We start from the raw sequence: 25322 nt of genomic DNA, 5'->3' as shown, positions 1-25322 counted from the left end.
TGATTCTTGACCCTTTTTCCCTGCCCTGTTCTTGAAGCTACACAAACAAATCAATCCACGCATTTGAAACTTTTACCTGGATTCTTTAATTTGTTGCAACCTGTCAGAAGTTTCTCCATGGTTGGATTTCAGATTCTTCACTGGCCTACCTTTTTTTTATAGCACAAACATGATTTAAATGAGTCATCATCATTTTCTTAAACTGCACTACACCTCTTTAGCAAGACATAATTGCTGCTTCTAATGATTTACAAAATTCCATCAATCTCTTATCGGAAACTCCCCAGATCTTCAACAAATGTCTTGAATTGACAGATTAAAAACAAATTCAAGAGTCAAGTGTATGCTCATGAATTGAAAAGGGTGTGAAATGCATATGTCAAATTAACCCATAACCCATCAGCTTCTTCGAATTCTGAGACCAAGTTTCGGAACTATAAACCAAATGGGTATTACAGGACAAGCATCATATTTGGACATTCTATAAATCAACTTACTGGAAGGAAGCTCAATTATCACCAGTATCCAATGGAATATAGAGAGCAAATGCATAAATCCATAGTACTTAAAAGGGATATACTCCAATGAGAACCTGATGGATGCCAACCAACTCCTCGAAAAACACTTTGAGACGGAAAGAATATAGGATACTTCAAATGTAAGAGAGCAATTTGAAGTAGATAACAGTATACAAGGAAAGGGAGCATAGAGCAAAGCCATGCTGCCAGAAGAGAAGTGCAGAAGCCTCCTTCACTGCATAACCCCTCAGGCTGGCAATTGCTCCCAATAAAATGGCACTTGGTGTTGTGTACTGCAACAAGAGCACAAATCTGTACATTGCATCCCCTTGTACGAGAAAATTCAGCTTATCAGCCAATGCTACAACACCAATTCCCAGCAGGGGAAGCACAAAAAGCCTAGCTACAGATATACCAATTGTGGTTGGAAGACCAAGCATAGACTCGTTTGGTCCCTCAGCAAGCATGCCCCCAAGAACAAGCATCACAGAAGGGACCATAGCACCAGCTAAAATCTCTAAACTCTCAGTGATAAAAGATAATGGAGCATCATATCCAAAGACAAAAGCTTTTAGCTGAGGCACCGTCCCTATAATGATAGCTAATAAAGAAGCAATTGTTGGAGGTTGAAGTATTTGACATAAAGGTGTTTGCTCTGCCACAATTCGTATTCTCCTCAGAACCCTTGGCTCATCCAAACACCTTATGGACCGGGGACTGTTTGCTGAACTATCTCCAGAGAGCTCAACGTCAGGAAAATTGGTCTGTGAAAGGCTTGAGATGCTATTAAAAATCCTAGCAATGAAAGGAGTTTTGGCATGTTCAGTCTCTTTATCCTCAATGCCAGGCCATTCTGCTTCTACAAGAAGAGGTCTACTGACATCAGTGGTTGGCTGTTGCCCCTCAATCTCAAACCCTTCCTCAACAATCTCATAATACTGCAATGGTGGCTCCATCATGTGATAAACAAGTGTGTAAACCATAATTACAGCAACCCACTGGGAAAAGGAAACATAAGCTACTCCCCTTGAGTGGCAATGAGCTCCAAATGGGTTATCTTTTGTATGACATACGGATCCAACAATTGCTAGAGGAAGATTTCCAGTGTTTCCAAAGGCAGTCATGATAATGGTGAATCCGTTTAACTGCGGTGGAGGGTGACATATAGCCACAACTAATAGCCCAAGAAAGAAACCAATGATTGTACTGATCAGTACATTAACAGGAATAAACCACCAAAGAGCAAAGTTTTCAAGTGTAATGCTTTCACCAAGCTCCGTAAAGATTAGGCAGGGCAAGAACAGGGTAAAAACTAGCTTGCTTAGGAGCTTAAATGTTGCTCTGGGGATGATTTGGGTTTTTGGGTGTGCAAGAATCAATCCTATAATTGTAAGGCAGAGAAGTTTCATCAATGGCACTATGGCAGTAACGAAATTTTCACTACTAGACCTCATATTGTTTTCATTCAAAGCGGTTGTGTAACTAGACATCTTCCCTTCAAATATTTGAATAATCAGGAATTATATTTCTTCCTGCAATTAAAACAAAAACAAAAATATCAAAACCGAAAACATAATTTGAACAACTATCTGAGAAATTCTACCATATAGATAAGATTAATGGACAAGAAAAACAACCTAATCGCCGGGAATGCAACATGGGATTCAGAGATTATCGCTAACAACTAAGAAAATATTTCATCTGAGCTTAAAATTATAGCCAAATCAATACCAAACAGCATGATCTTCACAAATTATCAAGGAGCAGGAAAAATGGCGAAGAGGATAATCAGCATAAATTGAAACGCAAAAATCAACGAGATACAACATGGAATTCACACATTCTTTCTACTTGTGACAAAAAAAAAAATGCAACAAGGGTTTCAAGAATTTCATTGAAATAAGGCATAAACAAGAATGCAACAGTTTTTAACACGAGATATTCCATGAAACTAAAATTACAGGAGAAGAAGGCAAGCTTACAGATCGGAGAACCCAACTGAGACGACTCCAGAAAGAGGGAGGGAAATGAGGATTCAATAAATTATGCAAAATGTTTACGTTTGACAGTAGTTGGAGAGAAAAGATTTACGACACCCTCATCATACATTCACATCATCTACTCTAGAATTATCAAATTAAGTAAGCTAATGGATAAGTGTACAAAACTCTCTTAATTAGACTTTCTTCGATAATTATTTTTAAAATAATATTTAATATTTTAACTGAATTAAAATATTATTATTTAATAATATTTATATAATTTCTCACGCCATTGTGCGCTTTTTTAATTTTTTTTTTTTTACTTTTTTCTCCGCTTTGAGAGAACAACATAGAGGGAAAAATAATTAAATATGTTTCACTCCTCCTGAAATTTTCCTCCATTAATTGAACAAGAAAAATCCTTCGTCGGTTATTTTCCTTTCTCCTCATTTTTCTCTTATCCAAACAAAGCATTAGTCTCACTAGTTGTTTGAGTATGTCGGACTTTGAGGTATGTTATAAATTTCACGAAATCTTGGTTTTTATTATTTTTAATTAAAAATTTAATTCAAATATATTTATTTTTATTTAAAATATTTTACTTTTTTAAGACAAGTGATTTTATATAATTTTATAAATTAATGACTATATAAACATATTTATCATATTAATTAATAAAAGATAAAAGCTTTTACCATCATAAACAAATAATTTTTAATTGTTATATTTTTTATTTAGTAAAAAATTAGTTTTAATTGTTATATTTTTTATATAGTAAAAAATGAATTAAATTGCAATTGATCAACCGGTTAAAAAGAGAGGGAGCTAGTTAGCGGCCATAGAGAGTAACTCTAATGTTTAAATCAATAACTTGTTAAAAAAAGATAGTGTAATAGATTTTTTGAATTTAGAATGAGTGTATAATAATGTAGCCGTGTGTATCTTGAATTCTGTACATATTTGCTTTTATATTATAAAAAAATAAAGTTAATTATCAAATTTCTTAAAAATTTGACTGATATTGACCAATACATAAGAGATTTTACTATTATAAGCATAATAGAATCGACTAGTTATATTCTCTCTAATGATAATTTTATTCTATGAAAGACTTATCCGCTCAACAAAAGCGAGTCTTGGTATTTTAAGTATGAGTGTTATAATATTCTAATCTCTCTTTTTATAGATAAGACTTATGTAGACCGCATGTTACGGTTTATTAGGCTTGTCACATGGCTTTGTTATACAGTAACAACTCATGGCATACCATCTTTTGAGCCGGTCAAATATCTCACAATGTAAAATTATTGTTAAAAGATATAATTTAGCAGATGTTTATTATACTTATAATCTCGAGATCCTTTATCTATTAACTAGTATCGATTGGATTTTCAAAATATTTGATAATTAATTATATTTTCTTACTTTATAAAAATAAAATATATATACAGATTAAAATATACATTATTATACACTCATTCTAAACTCAAGATATATATTATTTATTATTTTTATTTTTTCTAATAATTTATTGACTTGAGTTCTAGAATGATTATCCATAAACGCCATTTACCTCAATCTTTTTCTATTGCCAGATTCACGGTCACACTTAAACTCATTTTCAGACATTAAGTGGGTCACTAGATAAACAAAAATAATTGAATTTTTATTAATTAATATACTAATTATAATTCTATTAGTAAAATGTTATTTATAATTTAATTTAATGTTATTTAATTTATAATCATTATTTACTTAAAATAAATTATGTTTATTATTTTTTATTTAAAAATTTCACATATTTATTATTTTTATTATTATATTTTAATATAAAATATATACTATACTTTTTTTTATTAATCCTTTATAACTAATAACCAATTAAATATTTGAGTTTTGATTTTTTTTTCCATATGTGGTTTAATTAATATTTCAAAAATTAACTTAAATTACAATTTAATTCGGTTAAATTAATTAAATAAGTTTCGGTATCAGTTTAAGTGTCATCAAGTAAAAGTGTTAGTTCCAGCTCGAACTCCCACGTAGTAGCGGTGAATCTTAAGTTTTGTTTAGTTTGAAAAAAATATTTTTTTAAAAAATATTTTTTTAGGAAGTAATTTAATTGAATTATAGAAAATAATTAATTTTTTCTGTAAAAAAGGTCAGAAAATCATTTGATTTTTTGAGATAATGGGCTAAAGCCCAATTCAAAACCTTAGATAATGGTGAAAGCCCAATCCAGCAATATCGTGTGAGTGAAGAAAGGAAACTTATTCTATCAATTATGAATTCTATGATTCCCAGTTCATCTGTCAGCTCATCTAACGTTGAAAATATTTCTAACAGTCTATCACCTCGTCCTTTAATTAAACTAATTTTACTAAACCAAAAAATAATAATTAATTAATCGGTGGGTATAAGTCTTCCAAGAAGAAAAATATTATTATTAATAATTTTTTATTTTTGAAATGGGAATGGGATTAAAAAAAATAATTTTTAAAAAATAGCTACAACTTTTTATTAGTAAATAATCTATTATTCAATGATTAGAAGTTTCAAATGATCATTAAATAATTAATAATTTATTTTATTAACTATTTTTTTTATAATTTATTAGTAAACTCTGCTGATAATATTATTAAATTCCCAAAAAAGGGTAAGAAAAAAAACAAATTAAATCTGTATTTACAATGAGTAAAGAATAATGAAATCAACTCACGTGAAATCCATCAAAAACAATCTTAGTGATATGCAGAAAATGCGAAAAAACCAAAGTGGAAGAGATGGGAACACTGAAAGCAATCAAAACAAAGAGTCCCAAAGCAAAGCTAGGCCTTGTGTTCATCAACTGGGACTGCAAAACACCCACAATTTCACAAACCAATGAATCATAACTAGTAAAACAACGCTTCTCCCATTCCATCCAATGAGAAGGAGGCTCATAGTTCCTCTCCACCATCTTCATCTCATGGATTCTTTTTCTCAGCACAATCATGTTGGAATCCACCAGCCGTCCACTGTAGTTCTGGTCATGTGCCTCTCTTCTGGCTGCCAAAACTCGGGTAGTCGACGAGCTTATCTTAGAGGCTGGAGCATTGAGAGAAATCAAAGGATGAAACAGAAAAGAAGATGAGAGAGCTAGAGAAGTTGTAGCCATGTTAGCGACAAATTGCAGTCCGTTTGTGCGCGCGTTTTATCTCTGAGGAAAAAACAAAAAAAAGAGAGAAGTTGGTGTCGTGAAGCAAAGCAATATCTTTAATAAGAGGGGAGACGAAAGCGTGTGTATGACAGGCAACAGCGGCTGGCCGGAGGAGCACTGCTGCAAGTATTATATATAGAAAGAAGAGAAGCTTCTTATCTGTAATTGTTTGAAAAGAGAAGGGAAGGTTCTTTGAAAAGAGTGGGGTTGACTTCTAGATGAAGATGGCTTATTGTTTATTAATTAAATTGATCTTGGATTAATTTTCATGGATACATGCAAGTTGGAAGAAGTTACCAACTGGAATATTTAAGGTTGGTCGGCTAAATCCTTGTAATTGTTTACTATTTATTCATTTAAATATGTTATAATGAAATAGTTTTATTGATAAATAGTAGACTTTCGAAGAGTTCCTTCCGCATTTCTTCCCGGTTAAGCCAAGTGCTCCCCGCCAGTTGGCTTCTCTTTTCTTCCTTGGCTGCTGAAGCGAAACCTCTGCTGATCTTGGGGAATTTTCTTCTGGAGATTTGGTTTGCTGTTTGCAGGAAGCTAAGTTCTACGAGGTAGTTTAGCTATTTCCAGCGTTGCATCGGTGGTGGCGTAGGCGGTTCCATGGTTGGTGGCGAACGCAACTATCGCAATTTAAAAGAAAAGGCTAATCTAGCGAATTAAAAAATTTTATGGCCAGATAACATCAAGTTGTTATGGCTTGTTTTGTTTGGGATAATTCTGGTCCAAAAAATCAAAATTTTCAGATGGTATAATGATATATTTTTTTTTTAATTCTGGAAAAGTAAAAAAAAAAATTTAGTGAAAATTTAATTAAGTTATTTTATTGAAAGTGAATTTTTTAAAAAATAATCTATTTAAATCAAATATAGTGTATAATTAACTTTTCCTTCCAGTAATGTTCCCATAGTAAGTATTCTTCCAAATCCGATCTAACTGTTCAGGTCCTTTGATATTGTTTGGGTCCTGCTCTTTTTATTTTGCTGTTAAAAATTATTTTCATGAACATGTAAAAATAATATATATATAGTTATAGAAATTGAAAAATTATATATAAAAAATAAAAAATATTTTAAAAATCCATATAATATTTTTATGGGTAAACTGTAATTTAGTCCCTCTAGTTTAGTGAAATGTAACCTTTCGTCCCTCTGTTTTAAAAAACCTTTAATTTAGTCACTGTGATTTTTAAAAACTATGCCATTGGTCCCTCCCGTTAGATATTCAGTTAAATCACCGTTAATTTTAATTAAAAGACTAAAATACCCATAACAGCTTCTTCACCTCACCTGCTTCCTCCCAAATGGCTGCTTCCTCCCAAATGGCCACTTTCGCATTCAGGTCCACCACCAATCGAACCCCATTACGAAATCCTCCTCTGCTTCGTCCACTAATGACTCCTTTTCTTCCAATCGGAGCTCCTCGGCTCACCGCCGCTCTCGGAGCCTCAGCCATTTCTCCTGGCCTTTGCCTCCGTCAGAGGATGAATAAGGGTGAAATTTTGAGCAGAAACAGAGAATTTGGCAGTGCTGAGATTGTAGTTTCTAAACATAAATGGAAATAAATAAAGGCGAATCCAATGTCTTCCAGGTTTATTTACTGAAAAAGAGTAATAAGAAGTCTCATTGAATATTCTTGCAGTTTGGAAAAGAGAAGGGTCATAGGCTGATGAGTTGGGACTTGAACTAGCATTTGCAAAAGTGATGTGTGGGGTTGAAAGCAGATTGGAAAAAAATTGATCAGCTACAAATACACGGCCCCCCACTAATTTATTGGTGGAGGATCCACAATCTATCAAGTAGTCGTCTATATCCTAAGGAAACACATATCAAACACATTATGGATGAAATCCAGATGAACAACACAGAGCCCCAATTATTCACCATGACCAGAAGAACAAAGAGAGAAGAATGGTTAAATTTTAAGAATCGAAACCCAGATTACAAAATAAAAATTCAGAAGCTGTGAAACCCAGATTAGCTCAAAGCTGAGAGTTTGACAGGAGACAAACGTAAATGGCCAGCTAGAACTACAGAGGAATCAAAAGAAAGCTAACTAGCAGAAAATGATGCCCAATTGTAAAAAGAACTCTGCAAACTTTTTGACTAACCTGAGAAGGAATATTTACAAGCACAGAAGGCAATAAAAACAGAAGTATACACAATCCTCACTACCACTTCAAAATATCAACAACCCGGCAGAGAAATTCAAGAAATGCAAGGAATAAATACGAGGGTCAGCTAAAAAATCACAGAAAATCGGAAAAGAGAAGAAGAAGAAGGAGGAGGAGGAGATCGGGAATGAGAAGAAGAAGAAGAGAAGAGGAAGAGGAAGGAGAGAGAATGGGAAGAAGAAGAAGGAGATCGGGAAGGAGAAGAAGAAGAAGAGAAGAGGAAGAGGAATGAGAGAGAATGGGTATTTTAGTCTTTTTAACTAAAATTAACGGTGATTTAACTGAAAATCTAACGGGAGGGACTAATGGTATAGTTTTTAAAAATCACAGTGACTAAATTAAAGGTTTTTTAAAACAGAGGGACGAAAGGTTACATTTCTCTAAACCAGAGGGACTAAATTACAGTTTACCCTATTTTTATTTTGGGAGATTTATAATTTAATCACTGGATTTTGCCATTATTAACAAGTCAGTCCTATATTTTTAAAAACCTATTTAGTCATTATCTTTTCTTTTTGTCAACGAAATAGTCATTCTGTAATTTTTTCCTTTAAAATTAGATAAAGAAGAAAAAAATCTTAAAATCCAATTTTACCCTTAAATAAAACCCTTTATTTAGTTTTTAGATATTGCTATTATTAACAAGTCAGTCCCTACATTTTTAAAAATCTATTAAAACGTTTTTATATTTTTTCATATCTAGTAACACATCCTTATTATTTCTTTCCGTCAATAAAATAGTCCCTATTTTTTTCCATATCTATTAAAACGTCCTTATCATTTCTTTTCGTCAATGAAATAGTCCATCCTCATTATTTTTTTCCGTCAACGAAATCGTCTCTCCCTATATTTTCAGAAATCTATTAAAACGTCATTATATTTTCTCACATTTATTAAAATATCCTTATCGTTTCTTTTCGTCAACGAAATAGTCTCTCCTCATCCTCAAAAAAAGAAGAAGATGATGATGATGAAGGAGAAGGAAAAGGAAAAGAATAAAAAGAAGAAGAAGAAGCAAAAGAAGAAAAAGAAGAAGCAGAAGAAGAAGCAGAAGCAGAAGAAGCAGAAGAAGAAGCAGAAGCAGAAGAAGCAGAAGAAGTAGAAGCAGAAGAAGAAGAAGAAGCACAAGCAGAAGCAGAAGAAGGAGGAAGAATTAATGAAGAAGAAAAAGGAGGAGGAAGAGAAGAAAAAGAAGAGAGTAATTTGGTTTTTACTATATTTTTAACGGCAAAAATAGACGAAAAGACTATTTTGTTGACGGAGAGAAAAGATAAGAACATTTTAATAGATTTTTAAAAATATAGGGACTGATTTGTTAATAATGGCAATACTCAGAGGCTAAATTGTAAATCTCCCTTTTATTTTTACCATTGAGATTACTATTTATAGCCTTATTCAAACATATAACTGTTATAATTAATAATTATTTTATCTCTGGTTACTCTAAAGAGAAAAATTCTTTGGGTTCTTTACTTTTTCTATGTGATTAGGCCGCTTTTTTTCCTACCGTCGCGTGTATTCGTCTCTTGCCCTCGCTCGGCAGAGAACGATCTTTCTTCCTTTTCCTAGAAAAATGGGTTTTCTCTCTTCTGTTTCTCTGGATTTTCTCTCTTCTGTTTTTCTGGGTGATGTTTTATATAGATAAATAACTTTTCCTTTATTTTTTTTGAGCAAATCTATGTGTATAGGAGAGAATTTGTTAATCTGTTATAATTATTGTGCTGTGTATTTCTTTTTACTTGTTTTATTATTATTATTTTTTTATGATGTGGTTAGGGTTGAGTGTTGTGTCGGTTTGATTTGTATCGAACTTAATAAATGGAAAATTGAAATTTTGATATTTATAAAAATCGAATAAAATCAATTTTAGTTAGGAACCGAATCGAACTGAATCGATCTGATTTAGTTTGATTCGGTTTAGTTTAATCAGTTTAAATTTTTAATAAATTTTTTATATTTTATAATTTATTTTTATTTTTAATATTTTAAAATTTAATTAAAATATTTTTAACTTTAATATAATCTAATATCTCTATATTATTAAAAATAATATACTATTATTCAGTTCAATTTTTTCAATTTTTTTAATTTTTTTCTGATCAAAACTAAACCAAACCTAAATAATCAAAATTTTTGAAATTAAAAATCAAACCAAATCGAAATAAATAAAAAATCAAACCAAATTTCAAATTAATTCAGTTCGATTGATTTTTTCAGTTTAAACCAAATATTACTCACCCCTAGATTTGATTATCTGTTTAGTCTAAAGAGGGAGGAGATTCACCAGGATTTTGTAGCACAACAAGAGGTCACCTGCAGACCTGCAATTCTATTAAAGATCTTTAGAGGTGTAAATGAACCTGAGTGATCTGAGTTTTGAATAGCTCAAACTTGATTCGGTAAAATTTTTTCGAACTCGAGCCAAATTCAAACTTTACTCATTTTAAAATCGAGCCGAGTATTAAAAAGTTTAAGCTTGACTCGTTTAGCAAACCAGTTTAGACGAGTCGAGTTTTTATTGAGTTTAGTCTCGAATAGTTTATGAGTAGTTTAATTTATTTATATGTATAATGAGTTTAATTTAAAACTAAAATAATTTTAGTTAAATAAGTATATTTATAAATTAATTTTTAAATTTATAAAAATAAATTTTTAAATTTTAATAATTTAAATATATGCAAGTTTAACAGTTTAATTAATACGATGAATTTAGACTTGTTTTTAAAATATTTAAAAAAAAATCAATTTATTTTTAAAATTTATAATTTAATTTTCACGGTTTATAAAATACCACAAACACTTTTTCAATTTAATTCATTTTATTTTAAAAAGATTAAATTGCTAAACAATAAAAATATTTATGTTTTTAAAAATTGTAGCTAATTTTTAATTAAATCAATTTAAATTTTGAAATTAGTTTTAATTTTAATAATTGAGTATTTTATCAAAAATATTTAAATTGAACTAAAAATTTTAATTCATAAAAATATTTTAATGAAAAATGTGAAACAAGCATACGCAGGCACACACATCCATCAATATACCATGTTAGTAATTTCACATATTTTCAATTACTAAAATTTTTCATGCAGAAAAATTACAGAATTTGAAATAAATGCGAAAAATTATGATTAAAAAATTACAAATTCAACAATACTCATGTTAGTAATTTCACATATTTTCAATTTGTTAAATTGAAATAAATGATAAAGGTTAGGATTTAATTCATAAAATTACAAATTTGTAAAAAAATACTTTTCATGTGAAATACTTTTTAAATAAAAATTATTTTCTACAAATAAAATTTTACTTTTTATTTTTGGTATAGGAATATGAAAATCGTGGAAAAGAAACCAAACAAAAAAATAAAATTGCTTATTTAATGTTTTTGAAATTTGTTTTTTTGTGAAAAATAGAAAATAAATAATATTATTATGATATGTTAGTTTAATGTTATTTTAAACTTTGGCAGGAGCATTTATGCTTTGTTAGTTATAATTTTTCATAAAATAAGAGGATTTTTTTTTTGAACAACTTAAGTAATCCGATCATTATTAATTTAAAGAAAAATTATTATTTAATTTTTATAATATAAAAAAAATTTATTAATTAATGAATTAATTTTAAAAAATATATTAAAATATTTTAATTTCTCTTGCTAATTTAATCGTTAAGTATTTTTTTATTATTTTTAAAGATTTATTAATTAATTAATTTTTTTTAAAAATCTATTCATTATCCTTGCATATTAAGAGAATTTTACATTTTTTATAATATTTAATGATTAAATTTAATATAAAAATTAATTAATAAAATTTCTAAAATATTAAAAATATTTTAATATATTTTTTATTTATTAATTTTTAATTAATAAATTTTTTTATACCATAAAAACTTAACAATAATTTTCAAGACATTTGACTTTTTGCACGTGAGTGGGACATAGTCTCAACAGTGACAGTTTAATTTGAAAAATATTGTAAAATATTTTTCATAAAAGTTATATTTTCAAAATAATCTATTTTTATTATTTAATTTTAATTTAAAAAATAAAATACATTAAAAAAATTTATCAATAGAACATTAATAAAATCTTTAAAGTGTTATTTTCTTTAAAATAATTTAACTTTTTAATTATAACAATATTTTTAATTAACTAACTTTCTTAATTATCTAAATCTATGAAAAATATTTTATGTAAAACAAATAAAAGCTTAATATAATATGTGATTAAAAATTTTAAAAATCTCAAATTTTATAAATTTTTACATTCATATTCTAAATTTAAAATTTTAAAACCAATTTTTTCATGTTTTTCTTAATTTTAACTCTTAGTCTCAATTAATTTTGATTAATTTTTTATATATATTTTAAAAATTTTAATAAAAAATTAAATATTTATAGTAATTTATATTTATATCTAAATTTTAAATTTTAAATAATAAAATTAAATATTTTCAATTTATCATAATTATATAATAAAAAATAAATTATTTAAATTATATAATAAAAAATAAATATTCAGACTTGTGGCTCTACTAGCGATTTCGAGATTCAGACTCGTATCCGTACTGACAATTTAAAAAATTTAGGTTCGCAGTCTTATTGGCGATTTCGGACTTATTAATATTTCTCTTACTTTTAAAATTTATCTACAAAATAAAAGTTTGCACAAAGTATAGATGCCGAGAATGCTCATTATTCATTGAATAATACTTAATTTCACATTTTAAATGAATCAAATATTAATTTTGATTAACCATATCATCTATATGATTCAAAGAATCTAATAAGTAATGTTTCACATGCGTTAATTATTTCACAGTTTTCAAATCACATAGTAGCATGCTTTAATAAATAATCCTTTTCTAATATTAATCACCGATAAGAGTTTTTAAACTACTCCAAAATACTATCATGTTCGTGCTTATATACACAAAGATTTCGTCTAAGATTTAATTTATGTAACTAGTCATGATAAAAAAATACTTTGAACTAAAAAAGTAATTGTACAGCTTAATTAACTCGTGCACATCACTGTTCTCCCATGATTATTTAACCTTCCTCATGTTGTGCTCCTTCTCACGTGGATATCTTACCTGTAGTTTCTAGATTTAGCCTGTGATCGGGTCATTTCACCATCTTTCTTCCTTTTAGACCCTCATATTGTTGTTATTAGCATTTTTTGGTTTGTCATGTGGATTTTAATGGATTTTGTTTAGAAACTTCGGCGACATGATAGTCTCTTTCGTCCCCATATGGCGCCAATTGATGAATTGAGATTCTGCGAGAACACTAGATGCATACACCTAGACTGTGGTTTGATTTACTAGGCGAGTGAATGTCTTCGAAATTTTATATGGGTTCTTCCACACTCGATCTTGAGAATAGGGCTGCAAAATATGAGAAAAAGGGATCAGAGGTCTACCGGGGATGTCCCGGTGGAGACCCTCCAACGCTCAAGTCAAATCTGGAACATTTTAGTGGAGTAAAGAGAAAATAAGAATAGAGTATTGAGGAGGAGGAAGTTCTTGACGGTATGTGTGAGAGTGTGAAGAGAGTCTGGGAGAGAGAGACCCTTTTTGGGTTAGGTCAGTGATTTACACCCCTTGCGTCATATCCTATCAGACTAGACGAGAATATCCGCCTACAGGCATGTCAAACAGTTGGGCAATCGGCTAATAAATACGGAGCCGATTAGCTCATACTTTATCTATCGTATACATCACTCAGTCAATTTTACGGCATGCGCATTTATGATCTCGATAATGTACCAAGGAGATAACCAGCATATTGGAGGTCGACTTCCTACCTCAGTCTCATTAAGTCGTGCTCAGCTCACTTAATTTGTATCGAGATAGGGTCCCTGATGTACCAAGGAGACGAGCCAGCATATTGGAGGTCGGCTTCCTACCTCAATCCCATTAGATCGTGCTCGGCTCACCTAGTCTGTATCGAGGTGGGATCCCCTCGGTCACTAAAGTCAATCTCCATATTTCATATCCGTTTGTGGTATGAGTTTTGAAGAGGTCTATATGTCCGTTTTGGACTTTGGTAAATTTAGGGGTACTCATAGTCTGATTTTCGTATTCTATAGATTGGCTTTTCTACGGCCTAATCGAATTAAATGTAAAGAATCGCACGACCACTTTGCACGTGTCATGATCTTAACAGACTCTATTTTTTATGCATTATCATATTCTATTATATAATTTCAATAATGTATTTTATATAGTACGTAATTTTAATATAGATTTATATATTTATATTTTTATATAGTATGTAATTTTAATACAGATTTATATATTTATATGCAATAAATATAAATAATATTTTTAAATAATCTATAAAAAAATATATTATTCTGAAAATAATTAAATTATGTTTTTTCAATAACCGAATGTCTTAATAAAAGGTAAAGATTATATTTTTTTAATGAAATTACATATCTCTATTTAAATAATTTTAATTTTAATTTTATAAAATATTAATTAGGTAAACATTATCTGTTCATTTTTATAAGTTAAAATATTTTAAATATGAACTCGCTCTATTAATTATTAAAAGGTTATTAAAATATTATAAAATTTGATATATTATAGTTGGTTATTAAAGATTTTTAATCATTTACTTTAACTAATTTAAGTTAATTATAGTTTATTTATTTAAATAGATTATATATAATCTCCCCATAGAATTTATAGTAACAAAATATGAAAGAATGTACAAATATATAGTTATTTCATATAGTTTTAATTATATGAATAAATCATATATTAGTTATATAATATATTTTTAAAGATTAATTATATATATACTTTTTAATTTTTCGATAAAAGTATATATATATATAAATTATATAATTAATAATTATATATAAAATAATATAATATTTTATTGAAAATTATATATAATATGTTTTTTGATATTAATATTGTTATTGTTGAAATGTTAGTATTGTTTTTTTATTATTGTTTTGTTAACGTTTTACCATTTTAAAATAAATACAAGTACAATAATCAAAATTTAAATTAAAACTAAAGATAAAGTTACAATAAAACCGTCATTTCAAACAAAAAGTTACAATAAAATCGAATTAAATCTATACTGAAATTTAATTTTAAATTTAATAACTGAAAATAAGAAAAAATAAGACAAATTCAGTGATAATTTAACGATAAGTACATCTGAAATCTTAGATTTTACTCCTCCAATCCCTAATTCTAGATTAAAAAAAATAAAATTAATTTTGATTTCATTCTTAACAAGAACAGAACATAACACAACAGTAACATAACACCTAATCCTGGGGTACTCCAATCAGTCTTCTTCGTCACCTGTATTACGCTTTTACAAGGACGATCATGTTATTTTGTCCGCCGATATCGCCCTGGTAATTTCAGCCATATCCTGCTCTTTTTGAAGCTGACTGGGATTGGGGGAGATAACGAGCGTAGAATGGTTGGCTACATTGCTGATATTGCCTTTGTTAGCAAGAATAATTACTTTTAAAATGAGTTCCTAAATGGTTTGCTTAAGAATCTCTATGGCTTCTGTATATACATGAAAAACATTCTGTTGAAAGCGGCATAAGGAAATCAAGCATGTTTTGAAAGCTTTTATTGTCACCTTCTTCACTGATACAAAACTACAAATGATTATCAAATCTAGTTTGAGAGAGAACTTTACAATGGCGACCATTGATGCCTTTTCATAAAAGATAAAAATAAAGAGTCGGTGTTCCATCAATGAATTAAAATCTAGAATGACATAAAAAAGACGTCGATATCAAAGAAAATGTTTGATCATGCTCTTCTATACGTGCTAAGAACGAATATGCTTGAATACGATTCGGAGCAATAGAGGAGAATAGCAGATTGCCAGCAATCAATCATACTGGAAGATGACATTTTGATATTCTACATGAAAGATTTCTAAGCTGCTTCAGTTTCAGATATACGTAAATCAACTTATTGGTGTCAAGTTCTACAAAAGTAGCTCAGAAAAGGCAAGAGACCCCCTTTATTGCAAAAGACATCTTTACTTAGCACCTGTATCAGATGAATCAATAAATAGAGGCACAGTTTATATCAATTATCATTAATGCCCAAATAATTACAAACCTTCTAAGATAAATGGTCGAATTTGATCAAGAGCTGGTGAATCAAGCTGCTGGTTCAATTCATCTTGTTTCAGTGGACTTAGTTGTTTGATATTGTCATTTTCCAACGGCTCCAGCTCAAGCTGTGGCCGGATTTGTTCAACAGGTGGTGACTCAAGCTGTTGGTATTTGGGCTTGTTTTTCTTTAGGATGAAATAAGTAGTGCAATACCAAAATAACAAAATTCTACTTTGAGCTATCACGGTATCACTGATGTGGCTTTCTCCAAAGGAGAGCCGCTTGAGCGCCTGCAAAAGAAGAAATTTTAAAATATATAAATAAATCAATTTCAGAGAAGAAACAGCTAAAATTGTTAAAGTAAATTAGCCACTTTGACAATTTCACATCTATAGAATTTCTGGTCACTAGCAAAGGTTCCTAGAACTTGATTGTACGACCCAGTTCATCTGAGAAAAGCATGCATGAGTTTGGTCATTGGTGGTTCAAGATATCAGTTTACAAGTTTTAATTAAATGTTGGTACTTGGCAGGAATACTCTGATTCCATATCCCTGAAATTTTACAGCTGATGTTGCATGAAATTATAGGCTGAAATCACGAAACCTAAAATGATATGAAATACCCCAAAATTAATATAAATAGGATAGCGGAAAAAAGTCAATGCAGATATACCAGGCCCTATAGATATTAATTCAAAAAATTTTAGGTTTACATATGAGTTATCTTGGAATCCCAAGTGTTGGTATCAATTTGCCAGGAGAAGAATTATGCATACTCAATATATTGCCAGCCAAATATTCTTAATACTTGGGAGTGTGTGCATGTGTGTGTACATGGGTCTCTGTGCACGCATGCATGCATGGAAATGAAGTTGAGCATAGAAAATGTTAGAAGAAGCATCTCGTCATATTTAAACAAGCAATTGCATGAAAATAAGAACTCGGAATAGAAGATAACACTATTAGTCACTAGATTATTATATAATTTTACTTTTAATATTCTGAGCAAAATCTGCAGGCATATGACTAGCTTATAATAAATATAAAAAATTAAAAGACAAACCAGATCACAGAATCATTATAGCAATATATGACAAATTTCCCTGGTAAAGTCAAATTTTTGGTTAATCTTCAATGTGCCGAGGTTCTAATTAAAATAAGTCTTTATCTTTTTCTTTCTATTTATATATATAAAAAAAAAAATCTCTATTTTTCTTCACCAGAATAGGAAACTCTATTTAGCTGCAACATAAAATATTGGAACCCATGAAGTCCAATTACCTGTTCACCAGTTTCAACATCAAATGAATCTTGGTGATCAAACTTAAGTCCAGTAAATTCATTGATACAAAGCCCTTGAAAGGCCCTAAAAACACCAGAAGAATAATTTAGTGATACAGTAAGCAAGGGGTGGAAAGGAAACAATACTGAACTTTATCATGTAAAAAATGGAGGAAAATAAGCAGTTTACCATCTTATCAGAGAAACATCAGGTATCCATCGGAAAATGATTGGTGTGTTATCTGCATTGACATAATACCCCCCAAATACAATAAAAACTGTCATAAGAGATGGTCCTAGTGCCATTGCTGCTTCGGTAGTTGGAGCAATAGCTCCCACAGTAAGACCCATTGCAGATGCAGCAAAGGATTCTGCTGTCACAATTCCACAGAACTTTGCAAACCTAGAACAATAATTCAGTAACTTCATGCATTATGAATGGAATAAACAAAAGTTTCCTCAACAAATTGCCTTACATTCATAACAGATATTGGCAAACTATCCAATCTAACAGGAATTATTCAGAACCAATGGTGAACATGAAAATTGGCACTTTCATCTCATATTCTTGTGCAATTTACAAGCTAAATTCATATATGGACCCCATATGTCATTTGTGAGATGAAAGTGCACTATTCTCATGTGCACCAGGTGCTAGATAAAAATCTTTCCTATCACATTGTTAACGAATGATTAATGTTATCATGTCCCATAAATGTTATCACAAGACATACTAATATGAGAACCAAATCTCTATACCAACCAGGAAATTCTTAAGACAGGAAAATCAGTAACCATCAATGGGTTGAAAACTCTTGTAGTTGTGAAGGAAATAAGCAACATCATAGTCTAAGCAACATCATAGTCTAATCAACAAGAAAATTCTACAAGGAGGAAATGGAAATAGCATAATCAACTGACTAGAGTTCTTAATCCTCGTTGTGATTCAAGTCATATTCTCTTAAGCAGTTTTAGCGAAAATATATATATATTTATATATACATATAAAAGAATGCACCGGCGGGTACAACCAGTAGTAAAAAGAAGCAAATTTCAGTGCAGTACAACCATGGTTCAGATAATATAACGGCTCTTTATCTATAGGTCTTTGAGGAATCTATTACCTATTACCCCGTTATTTAAAGGCATTTTAGGAGTTGTATGGGTACCGGCCGTTACCTCAATAATGCATTTGCTACAGGTTATATGCACACACTGTTTTCTTCCTTTCTTTTCATTTTTAGCATTTCAGCCATTCAAAGCAGTGGTTTCTATCATATTCTCTCACAATATTACTCAAATTTCTCCTAATTTTACATATCTCTCCTTTTAAGCTAAGAACCATAATTAATATCTCTATTTCATAGCTGATTCTTGTAAAAGGGGAGTCATTTTTTTCTGTGTTTTGCTATTTCTTTTCATTATTTGCTGCTTTATTAAAATACATTATTAAGTATAAAATAACATTAAATAAACTTTTAAACTTCATTAATATTTGCGAATCTAAGTATAATTGTATACTTGGGAAAAGTAAACTTGATAACAAGTTTAAAACTTTAATAGTAAGTTTAAAACAATTTTGAATTTACTACTTACCCTAGTCATAATACAACATATTTTGTGAACAGAAATTTGAGTCATTATTTTGATTTTTTGACAAAGATGATGATATACACCAGAAGATCAAGGCACATACATTTTCTAAGCTAAAAGATAGGACATTAAGTAATAGGATTTGACCAGGCAATGATTAACATTTACTACTTACCCTAGTCATAATACAACATATTTTGTGAAGAGAAATTTGAGTCATTATTTTGATTTTTTGACAAAGATGATGATATACACCAGAAGATCAAGGCACATACATTTCCTAAGCTAAAAGATAGGACATTAAGTAACAGGATTTGACCAGGCAATGATTAACATAAAGAAAATTTCTGCAGTAGCAATGACTCTAACATAAAGAAATTTTCTGCAGTAAAGCTTAGAATCTGCAGAAATTTTCTTTACGCTTAGAGTCATTGCCTGGTCAAATTCTGTTACTTGTGTCTATCTTTTAGGTTAGAATCATGTAGCTCCCTTGATTTTCTGCTGTATATCAACATTTTTGTCAAAGAATCAAAATGGAACATGAACAAACCTGGACAAAGTGGGATGGAGACGTGCCATGGGATACAATACAGCACCAAACATTAGTGGAAATGCAGCTCCAACAGGAATCTCAGCTATCAATTTGGAAAGCAGATATGGTCCTAATTTATACGATCCCTTTGCACGCTCTCTATCTACAATTGCACGTTCCTTGGGAAACACACCCACAGTTTTTGTGAGAGCAGCCATTGCTGTATTTATTGCCGCAACCTGAGAAAGATCAAATGTCCACATAAAGAATCAAGGAAACTGCAACTTAAGGCATTTTTGTTAAACTTCATACAAGTGGCTGCCACTCAGGAATATATTAAAACCAGTCAAAAGATTATCAATGACATCATATACCTGGAGCAATCCCATTCTATCTTGTACTGACGTCTGAGATCTTCCCATTCTCCAGAAAACTGATCCAAATATTATAGCTGATGCTATTGACATTCTTGCCCGAACTTTGTTTGTTGGTCCATCACGAGAAGCCTAGCAACTCAATAAAAAGAGCCAATCAGGTTATAGTTAATTGAGAACTGAAATTTATGAACTAACTACAAGCCTAGAGTCCCATTCAGTTTCACTGGGAATCTAATATATTTAATGAATTTGCACAACAAATTTCTGTCCATGCTGTATTTCTGTGGTTTGCGTTCTAGGCCAAAAGTGTGAATTGATCTTCTAAAAGTGGGTAAAAGAAGAGTTTTGCTCTTGGAAATTGCCATTTCACTGACTGGTAGCTAAATAGAGAAGCAATCGTTAAAGATGTCAAGTCTGTAGTTTACTTTCAGCACAACCATTTGAGAAGGCTTCCTTTTTCTGAGATATAAGACACTGGGTGCACCACATTATGTCATAAATTGAGAACATTTGGACAAATAAAGATTATTTGACAGTTGAGAAACTGACTTGCATCCATGCACGTTTAAGGAGCAACCAGAACTGCCTCCACCAAGTCCCTTTCCTTTTTACAACAATTCTCTTGCTTAACTTACTGCCATTCTTAGGGCTTTCCCTTCTGGTAAGGGAAGTTGCATAAAGCACCGTTGATAATTGTTCTGAGAATGATTCAACCAGGCCATCTATCCTTTTCTGAGAAGAGTGTACACTTTCGGCGGAACTGTAGTCAATAGATATGAGATCAGCCAAAAATTCAGCAGGATTGACATGATCTGGGCAATGATACCTGTTGAATGAATCAATTATTAATCAGTATTTTTAAAAAATAATAGTAGCAACATCAGCTATATATTCATTTATGTAATTAATCATTACTTATATGCACAAACAAACATCTTTATGTTTCTGAGTGAAAAACTATGACTGCGAAGACAGTAATTCCAGTGTACAACTCAAGTTTTTTACAAGAAAATAGCAAAACTAGTATAAAACACAGAGGAAAAGCTTCTAAATAGGAAATCAAAACACATTAAAACAATGCTATCAAATGTTCCAAAGTTAAAAAAAAACCCAAAGAACAAAAAAAAAAAATTCAATGTTGCACACACCTATACATAACAGTAAATGAAGCTATATACCATAGAAAGAGGAGGCAAAACATTCAACACAAACTGCTCTATACAACACTGTGGTCAATCTAATACAACATTAAACCAAAGACGAATGATGAAAGCTGGAAGTATTTAATTGCAGATAGTCTACCCAGAATACCAATACCTGTAGTAAGAGACCTGGAGGTTCTTATCTCTCTCAACTCCCATAATACTAATTTAGAACAAATATCAAAAATTGAAAAAACCTTGAGAATGACAAACAATATATCCATAAGATGAACTGTAAGGATCTGGACAATCACAAACAATATATGAATTAAAATCCCAACATTCTCCCTTAATTCAAAATTTTCTCAAAATTTAAATTTTATGGATGGAGCACATCTCTCCAACTATCAATTGCATGATACACTTTTTTTAGTAACTGTTGATACACTTCTCACCAACATCGCATGGAGCACTTCTCTCCAAATCACCACACGATTTTTTCCTTTTTTTGGATTGGAGCACTTCTCTCCAAAACAAAATTTCTTAGTGCACTTCACAACACTTCACATGGAGCACTTTTCTCCAAATAAATTTTATTGTCGATGCACTTCTCATCTCGTTCATCCTTAAAGGACCTGTGAAAATGTATTCCTCACAAGCTCTCTTGAATTTTCTTTTTACAGGCCCCATAAGATCATTAAAGCTCTGATACCATGTTGAGAATTTGAGTCATAATACTAGAAAAGAAAAAGAAGAAGACAAGTAGAGAACTGAATACTTAACTCTATTAAGGACTCTCTTATTAAAAATGAAATTCAGATGTTTTTATATAGACTACAATCCAGATTCAAACCTTAAAAAAATCACAAAGTATCCTAACAAATCCTATAATCTAGAATAATAAAAAACAATAACTGAATGTCAAAATAAATATTTGAAATTTTGAATTAAAATCCCAACAGAGAATAACAAACAATGTATCTATATTATGAACCATAGCTATAATAAATAAGAGAAAGAAAAGTCAGGCTAACCCAAATTTTGAGAAGTATGCCAGAGGCTCATCATGTGCAGGACCAGCATAAACAAGTGCACCTTCTGTTAGCAAAACAATGTCATCAAATTTACTGTACACGGAACTTCTGGGCTGGTGAATAGAACAAATTACAGTATGTCCATCTTGTGCAAGTTGCCGGAGAGTTTCCATCACCCTCTCTGCCTGGAAAGCATCAAGCCCTGGAAAATATCAATTCAGCAGTCAATAGTATAAATCACCAAAAACAGTATTTTGAATTTCCAGCTCTTGTGAACAAAGCTAATAAAAAATGGTAGCTTAAGACTGCACAACTAAGAACAGAAATAACAGCCACTCTTTTCAAATTTGATTGGACCCAATCTCATTACAATTGTTGATTTGCTTAAAGTATGCGACAAAAACTCATTACAGACATTAAGATTCTTTTTCCTTTTCTTTTTCAACAAGAGAAGACTTTATCAATGAAGAAAATGGGAAATTTTAACACATTTAGAGATAATTGTTAATATATTAGAATCTACTGGAGCAACTCTCCACCACAGTGAATATTAACTGAGAACACCATCCTTAAGGTCCCTGACCAAATAGTCCATAAAGAAGCAAAGAGTAAATTTGTCACATAAGAATTGCATACAGAAATGTTGGTTGAAAAATACAACCAACTAGTTGATATCACTGTCAACACATGACATACCACAACCTTTACTCATGTTACTCCTACAAAAACCTTTAAGGTGCATTTCCAATTGAAAGGGGTTTACCCCAGTTTTGTTAAGTTCAACTAGGCGATCTAATCAGACACGTAAGGTCCAAACCCTTCAAAGAATTTGGTTTTGGGGATATGAATTCACTTTTAAAACCTTTGTTAATAAAAGACAGTTAATAATTCACATTGATGACAATGACGATAAGTGATTGCCTTTTAAATTCATCACACTCATCATTCACTCAAAAAGAAATAAAGAATCATATTAAGTCATCCCATTCATCATTCACTTTAAAAGAATCATACTGATATAAAATCATCAGTTTATCAAGGACCTGCTCTTTCATTGAAAGCAATAACCTTCATTTATCATTCAACAGAAAGAGGTCCAATTATTAATACAACGACCATTTATGCTGACTTCGTAAGGGTTGCTGCTTGAGCCATGCAATTCATGAAATGAAACTTTCATGCCATACATTATACTTATAAATGGTGGGCATCATTTGGAGAACTACAAATACGTGATGATGATTTTATCATTTCTCCGCCACATCGATTTTGTGAAATTTTTTCCTGGATAATTATTGCTTGCTCTAGAAAATGCAAATCACTGAGTGAGATATAGGTAAAAATTTGGCATGCAAATGTAACTTGCGAAAGAAGGCTCTTTAAAGATTACCGCGTAAGCAAAATCACAAAGAGCATGCATACCTGTTGTGGGCTCATCAGCAAATACGACAGATGGGCTGGCAATAAGTTCACATGCTAGTGATAAACGTTTCTTTTCACCACCACTTATCCCACGAACTTTTGCATCACCAACAATGGAATCAGCACAGCTGACCTTTGAATATAAAGAACAAAAGCAAATCCCAGAAGAAATCAAGTCAGAAGTCATTACAGTTTAGAATGAAATAAGTGAAAGAGGAATCATAATGCATGACCAAATCATATTAAACCACTATGGGTTACTATGAATTTACTCGGGAGGGATATTGATGAAGAAAACAAGATACACATAATTGAAATTCGTTTCAAGCATATAACTAAGATTGGTTAGCTACAAATGATAATACTTAAGACTTCAAACTTAGAAGAGATAGTTTCATGTCAAGAGTTTTCAATTCATTTCAAATATTCACATCAAATTTCATAAGTCCTACTTACCAGGCCTAGCTTGAACAGCAAATTATTCACATACTCATCTCTTTCTTCCACCGAAGATGTCTCTGGAAGTTGAAGTTCTGCAGCAAGGGCCAGTGTCTCCCTCACTGTCAGCTGCGAGAAGAAAAGGTCCTCCTGTCTCACATAAGCAAACCTGCAAATAAAAACAAACCTCATAGCCATCACTAAAAACACAACCAAATAGATCATAAACATAAAATCAAATCAAATAACTAGCATGTCTCCAACTTCCAGTAAATCATACTTGTAAGCTTTATTTGAAATAGGCATCCCATTGACCTCCAAAAGACCAGATAAATGCAGCCGAGGTGATGCCATTAGCTGCCTTGCCAGAACGTTAAGCAAAGTCGTTTTTCCTGATCCTGATGGCCCCATTATCGCAAGCAATCTTCCCGGCTTTGCTTCTCCACTCACATTTTTCAGCAGAAACCGCACCTACAGATTAAGCTATCATCAATTTTCTAGTTCTCCTGACATCACCTACTGAATGCTCGGGAACAGTCAATCAAATGAATCCCTTTTTTCTACATTTTCTCGGCAGCCAAGCATAACTTGAAGAAAAATTATAAAAATTACAATTCTCAACAAGGTGTTGGGGGGGGGGGGGGGGGTATCTACATACTTGTTTAGAGGATTTATCAGAGAGAGAGCAGGTGATATTGTTCCAGCGGATAGCAACCGGAACAATTTTCCCGTCGAAGGAAGCTTCGCCAACTTCATCATCTCCGGCAAAGTCGTTCTTCTCATCATCATCCGGAGACATAGCAGGGCCCGGACCGGAAAACAATCGGACCAAGATAGCCACAGCGGCGGCCGCCAGAACCTGGCCGAAGCCATTCCCGCCAAACTTCACCACCTGGCCCACCATTTTCCCGCCTAACTGCACCATTCCCGTTCTATCTTCAACCTCTTACTCCTACTGCGAACTCCGCAAGCTAAGCTATTAAGCAACGTATTGTATGTACATTAATGAGATAACATTTATTTCTACTTGAATAGACTGATATAAATACAAGATACGATGTCGTTTCATAGGTCAGGTCAGGTGATTTCCTCCTTTTCATATGACGATAAGATATTTTTGTATTTCTGGGCGAAATTGTGTGATCGATGATACTGATTTCTCGCTCCAAAGAAGCTATGGAATTTAGGAAACGTGTCATCTTTAAAGATAAGCCGGATGACTTCCTGCCAACTGGTGGAAATTTCATTTCTGACCAATTTTTTTTAATAATTAATTATTATAAAATTTATATAACAATGGCCTCATTCTCCAAAAGGTTCTTATGATAATTAAGAAGTAATTAAATTAATTAAATTGCAATAATAATTTTTTAATTTAACTAAAATATTTTTATTTTACTTAATTATTATATAAAATGAAAAATAAAATAATAAGATACATTTTATAAATTGTAAATATAATTATTATATTTAATATAAATAAAAGTAAAAAAAATATTTAA

The 25322-nt window shown here is 31.0% G+C and overlaps 3 protein-coding genes across 4 annotated transcripts; all 3 read right to left on the bottom strand.

Moving 5' to 3' along the window:
* Nucleotides 1–538: 538 nt before the first annotated feature.
* Nucleotides 539–2647, bottom strand: LOC110617150 (protein PIN-LIKES 2). Its single transcript, XM_021759760.2, has 2 exons — nucleotides 2501–2647; nucleotides 539–2050 (listed from the first exon to the last, which is right to left on the bottom strand). The coding sequence occupies exon 2, from the start codon at nucleotides 2006–2008 to the stop codon at nucleotides 653–655; it is 1356 nt and encodes a 451-aa protein (XP_021615452.1). The 5' UTR covers nucleotides 2009–2050; nucleotides 2501–2647; the 3' UTR covers nucleotides 539–652.
* Nucleotides 2648–5127: 2480 nt separating this feature from the next.
* Nucleotides 5128–5811, bottom strand: LOC110618269. The gene has a single exon (XM_021761409.2). The coding sequence runs from the start codon at nucleotides 5655–5657 to the stop codon at nucleotides 5211–5213; it is 447 nt and encodes a 148-aa protein (XP_021617101.1). The 5' UTR covers nucleotides 5658–5811; the 3' UTR covers nucleotides 5128–5210.
* A 9367-nt stretch (nucleotides 5812–15178) lies between these two features.
* LOC110617473 (ABC transporter G family member 7) lies at nucleotides 15179–24937 on the bottom strand. 2 transcript variants are annotated; one of them, XM_021760255.2, is made up of 12 exons: nucleotides 24479–24937; nucleotides 24101–24291; nucleotides 23839–23989; nucleotides 23383–23515; nucleotides 21961–22162; nucleotides 20334–20610; nucleotides 19782–19913; nucleotides 19426–19646; nucleotides 17473–17685; nucleotides 17283–17367; nucleotides 16005–16290; nucleotides 15179–15365 (listed from the first exon to the last, which is right to left on the bottom strand). In XM_021760255.2, exons 1-12 carry the CDS (start codon nucleotides 24743–24745, stop codon nucleotides 15244–15246), a joined length of 2280 nt encoding a protein of 759 aa, XP_021615947.1. In that variant the 5' UTR covers nucleotides 24746–24937; the 3' UTR covers nucleotides 15179–15243. The 2 variants fall into 2 exon arrangements, with proteins under 2 accessions (XP_021615947.1, XP_021615948.1); XM_021760256.2 differs by lacking the exon at nucleotides 15179–15365 and adding an exon at nucleotides 15472–15932 and having other exon boundaries at nucleotides 24479–24929.
* Nucleotides 24938–25322: the final 385 nt, after the last annotated feature.

This window comes from Manihot esculenta, chromosome 6 (genome assembly GCF_001659605.2).
Source record: "Manihot esculenta cultivar AM560-2 chromosome 6, M.esculenta_v8, whole genome shotgun sequence".
Lineage (NCBI taxonomy): Eukaryota > Viridiplantae > Streptophyta > Magnoliopsida > Malpighiales > Euphorbiaceae > Manihot > Manihot esculenta.
The sequence above is the reverse complement of the archived record's forward strand: the minus strand, read 5'-3'. Positions and strand labels throughout refer to the sequence as shown.

Bases quoted from the DNA above. Each gene is read 5' to 3' on its own strand.
- LOC110618269 (XM_021761409.2), bottom strand. From the start codon at position 5,657: ATGGCTACAACTTCTCTAGCTCTCTCATCTTCTTTTCTGTTTCATCCT.
- LOC110617150 (XM_021759760.2), bottom strand. From the start codon at position 2,008: ATGTCTAGTTACACAACCGCTTTGAATGAAAACAATATGAGGTCTAGT.
- LOC110617473 (XM_021760255.2), bottom strand. From the start codon at position 24,745: ATGGTGCAGTTAGGCGGGAAAATGGTGGGCCAGGTGGTGAAGTTTGGC. The intron at 24,292-24,478 runs GTATGTAGATAC...CTTAATCTGTAG, and splicing joins CTGATAAATCCTCTAAACAA to GTGCGGTTTCTGCTGAAAAA. The intron at 16,291-17,282 runs GTAATTGGACTT...CTTCTTTTGCAG, and splicing joins ATGTTGAAACTGGTGAACAG to GCGCTCAAGCGGCTCTCCTT.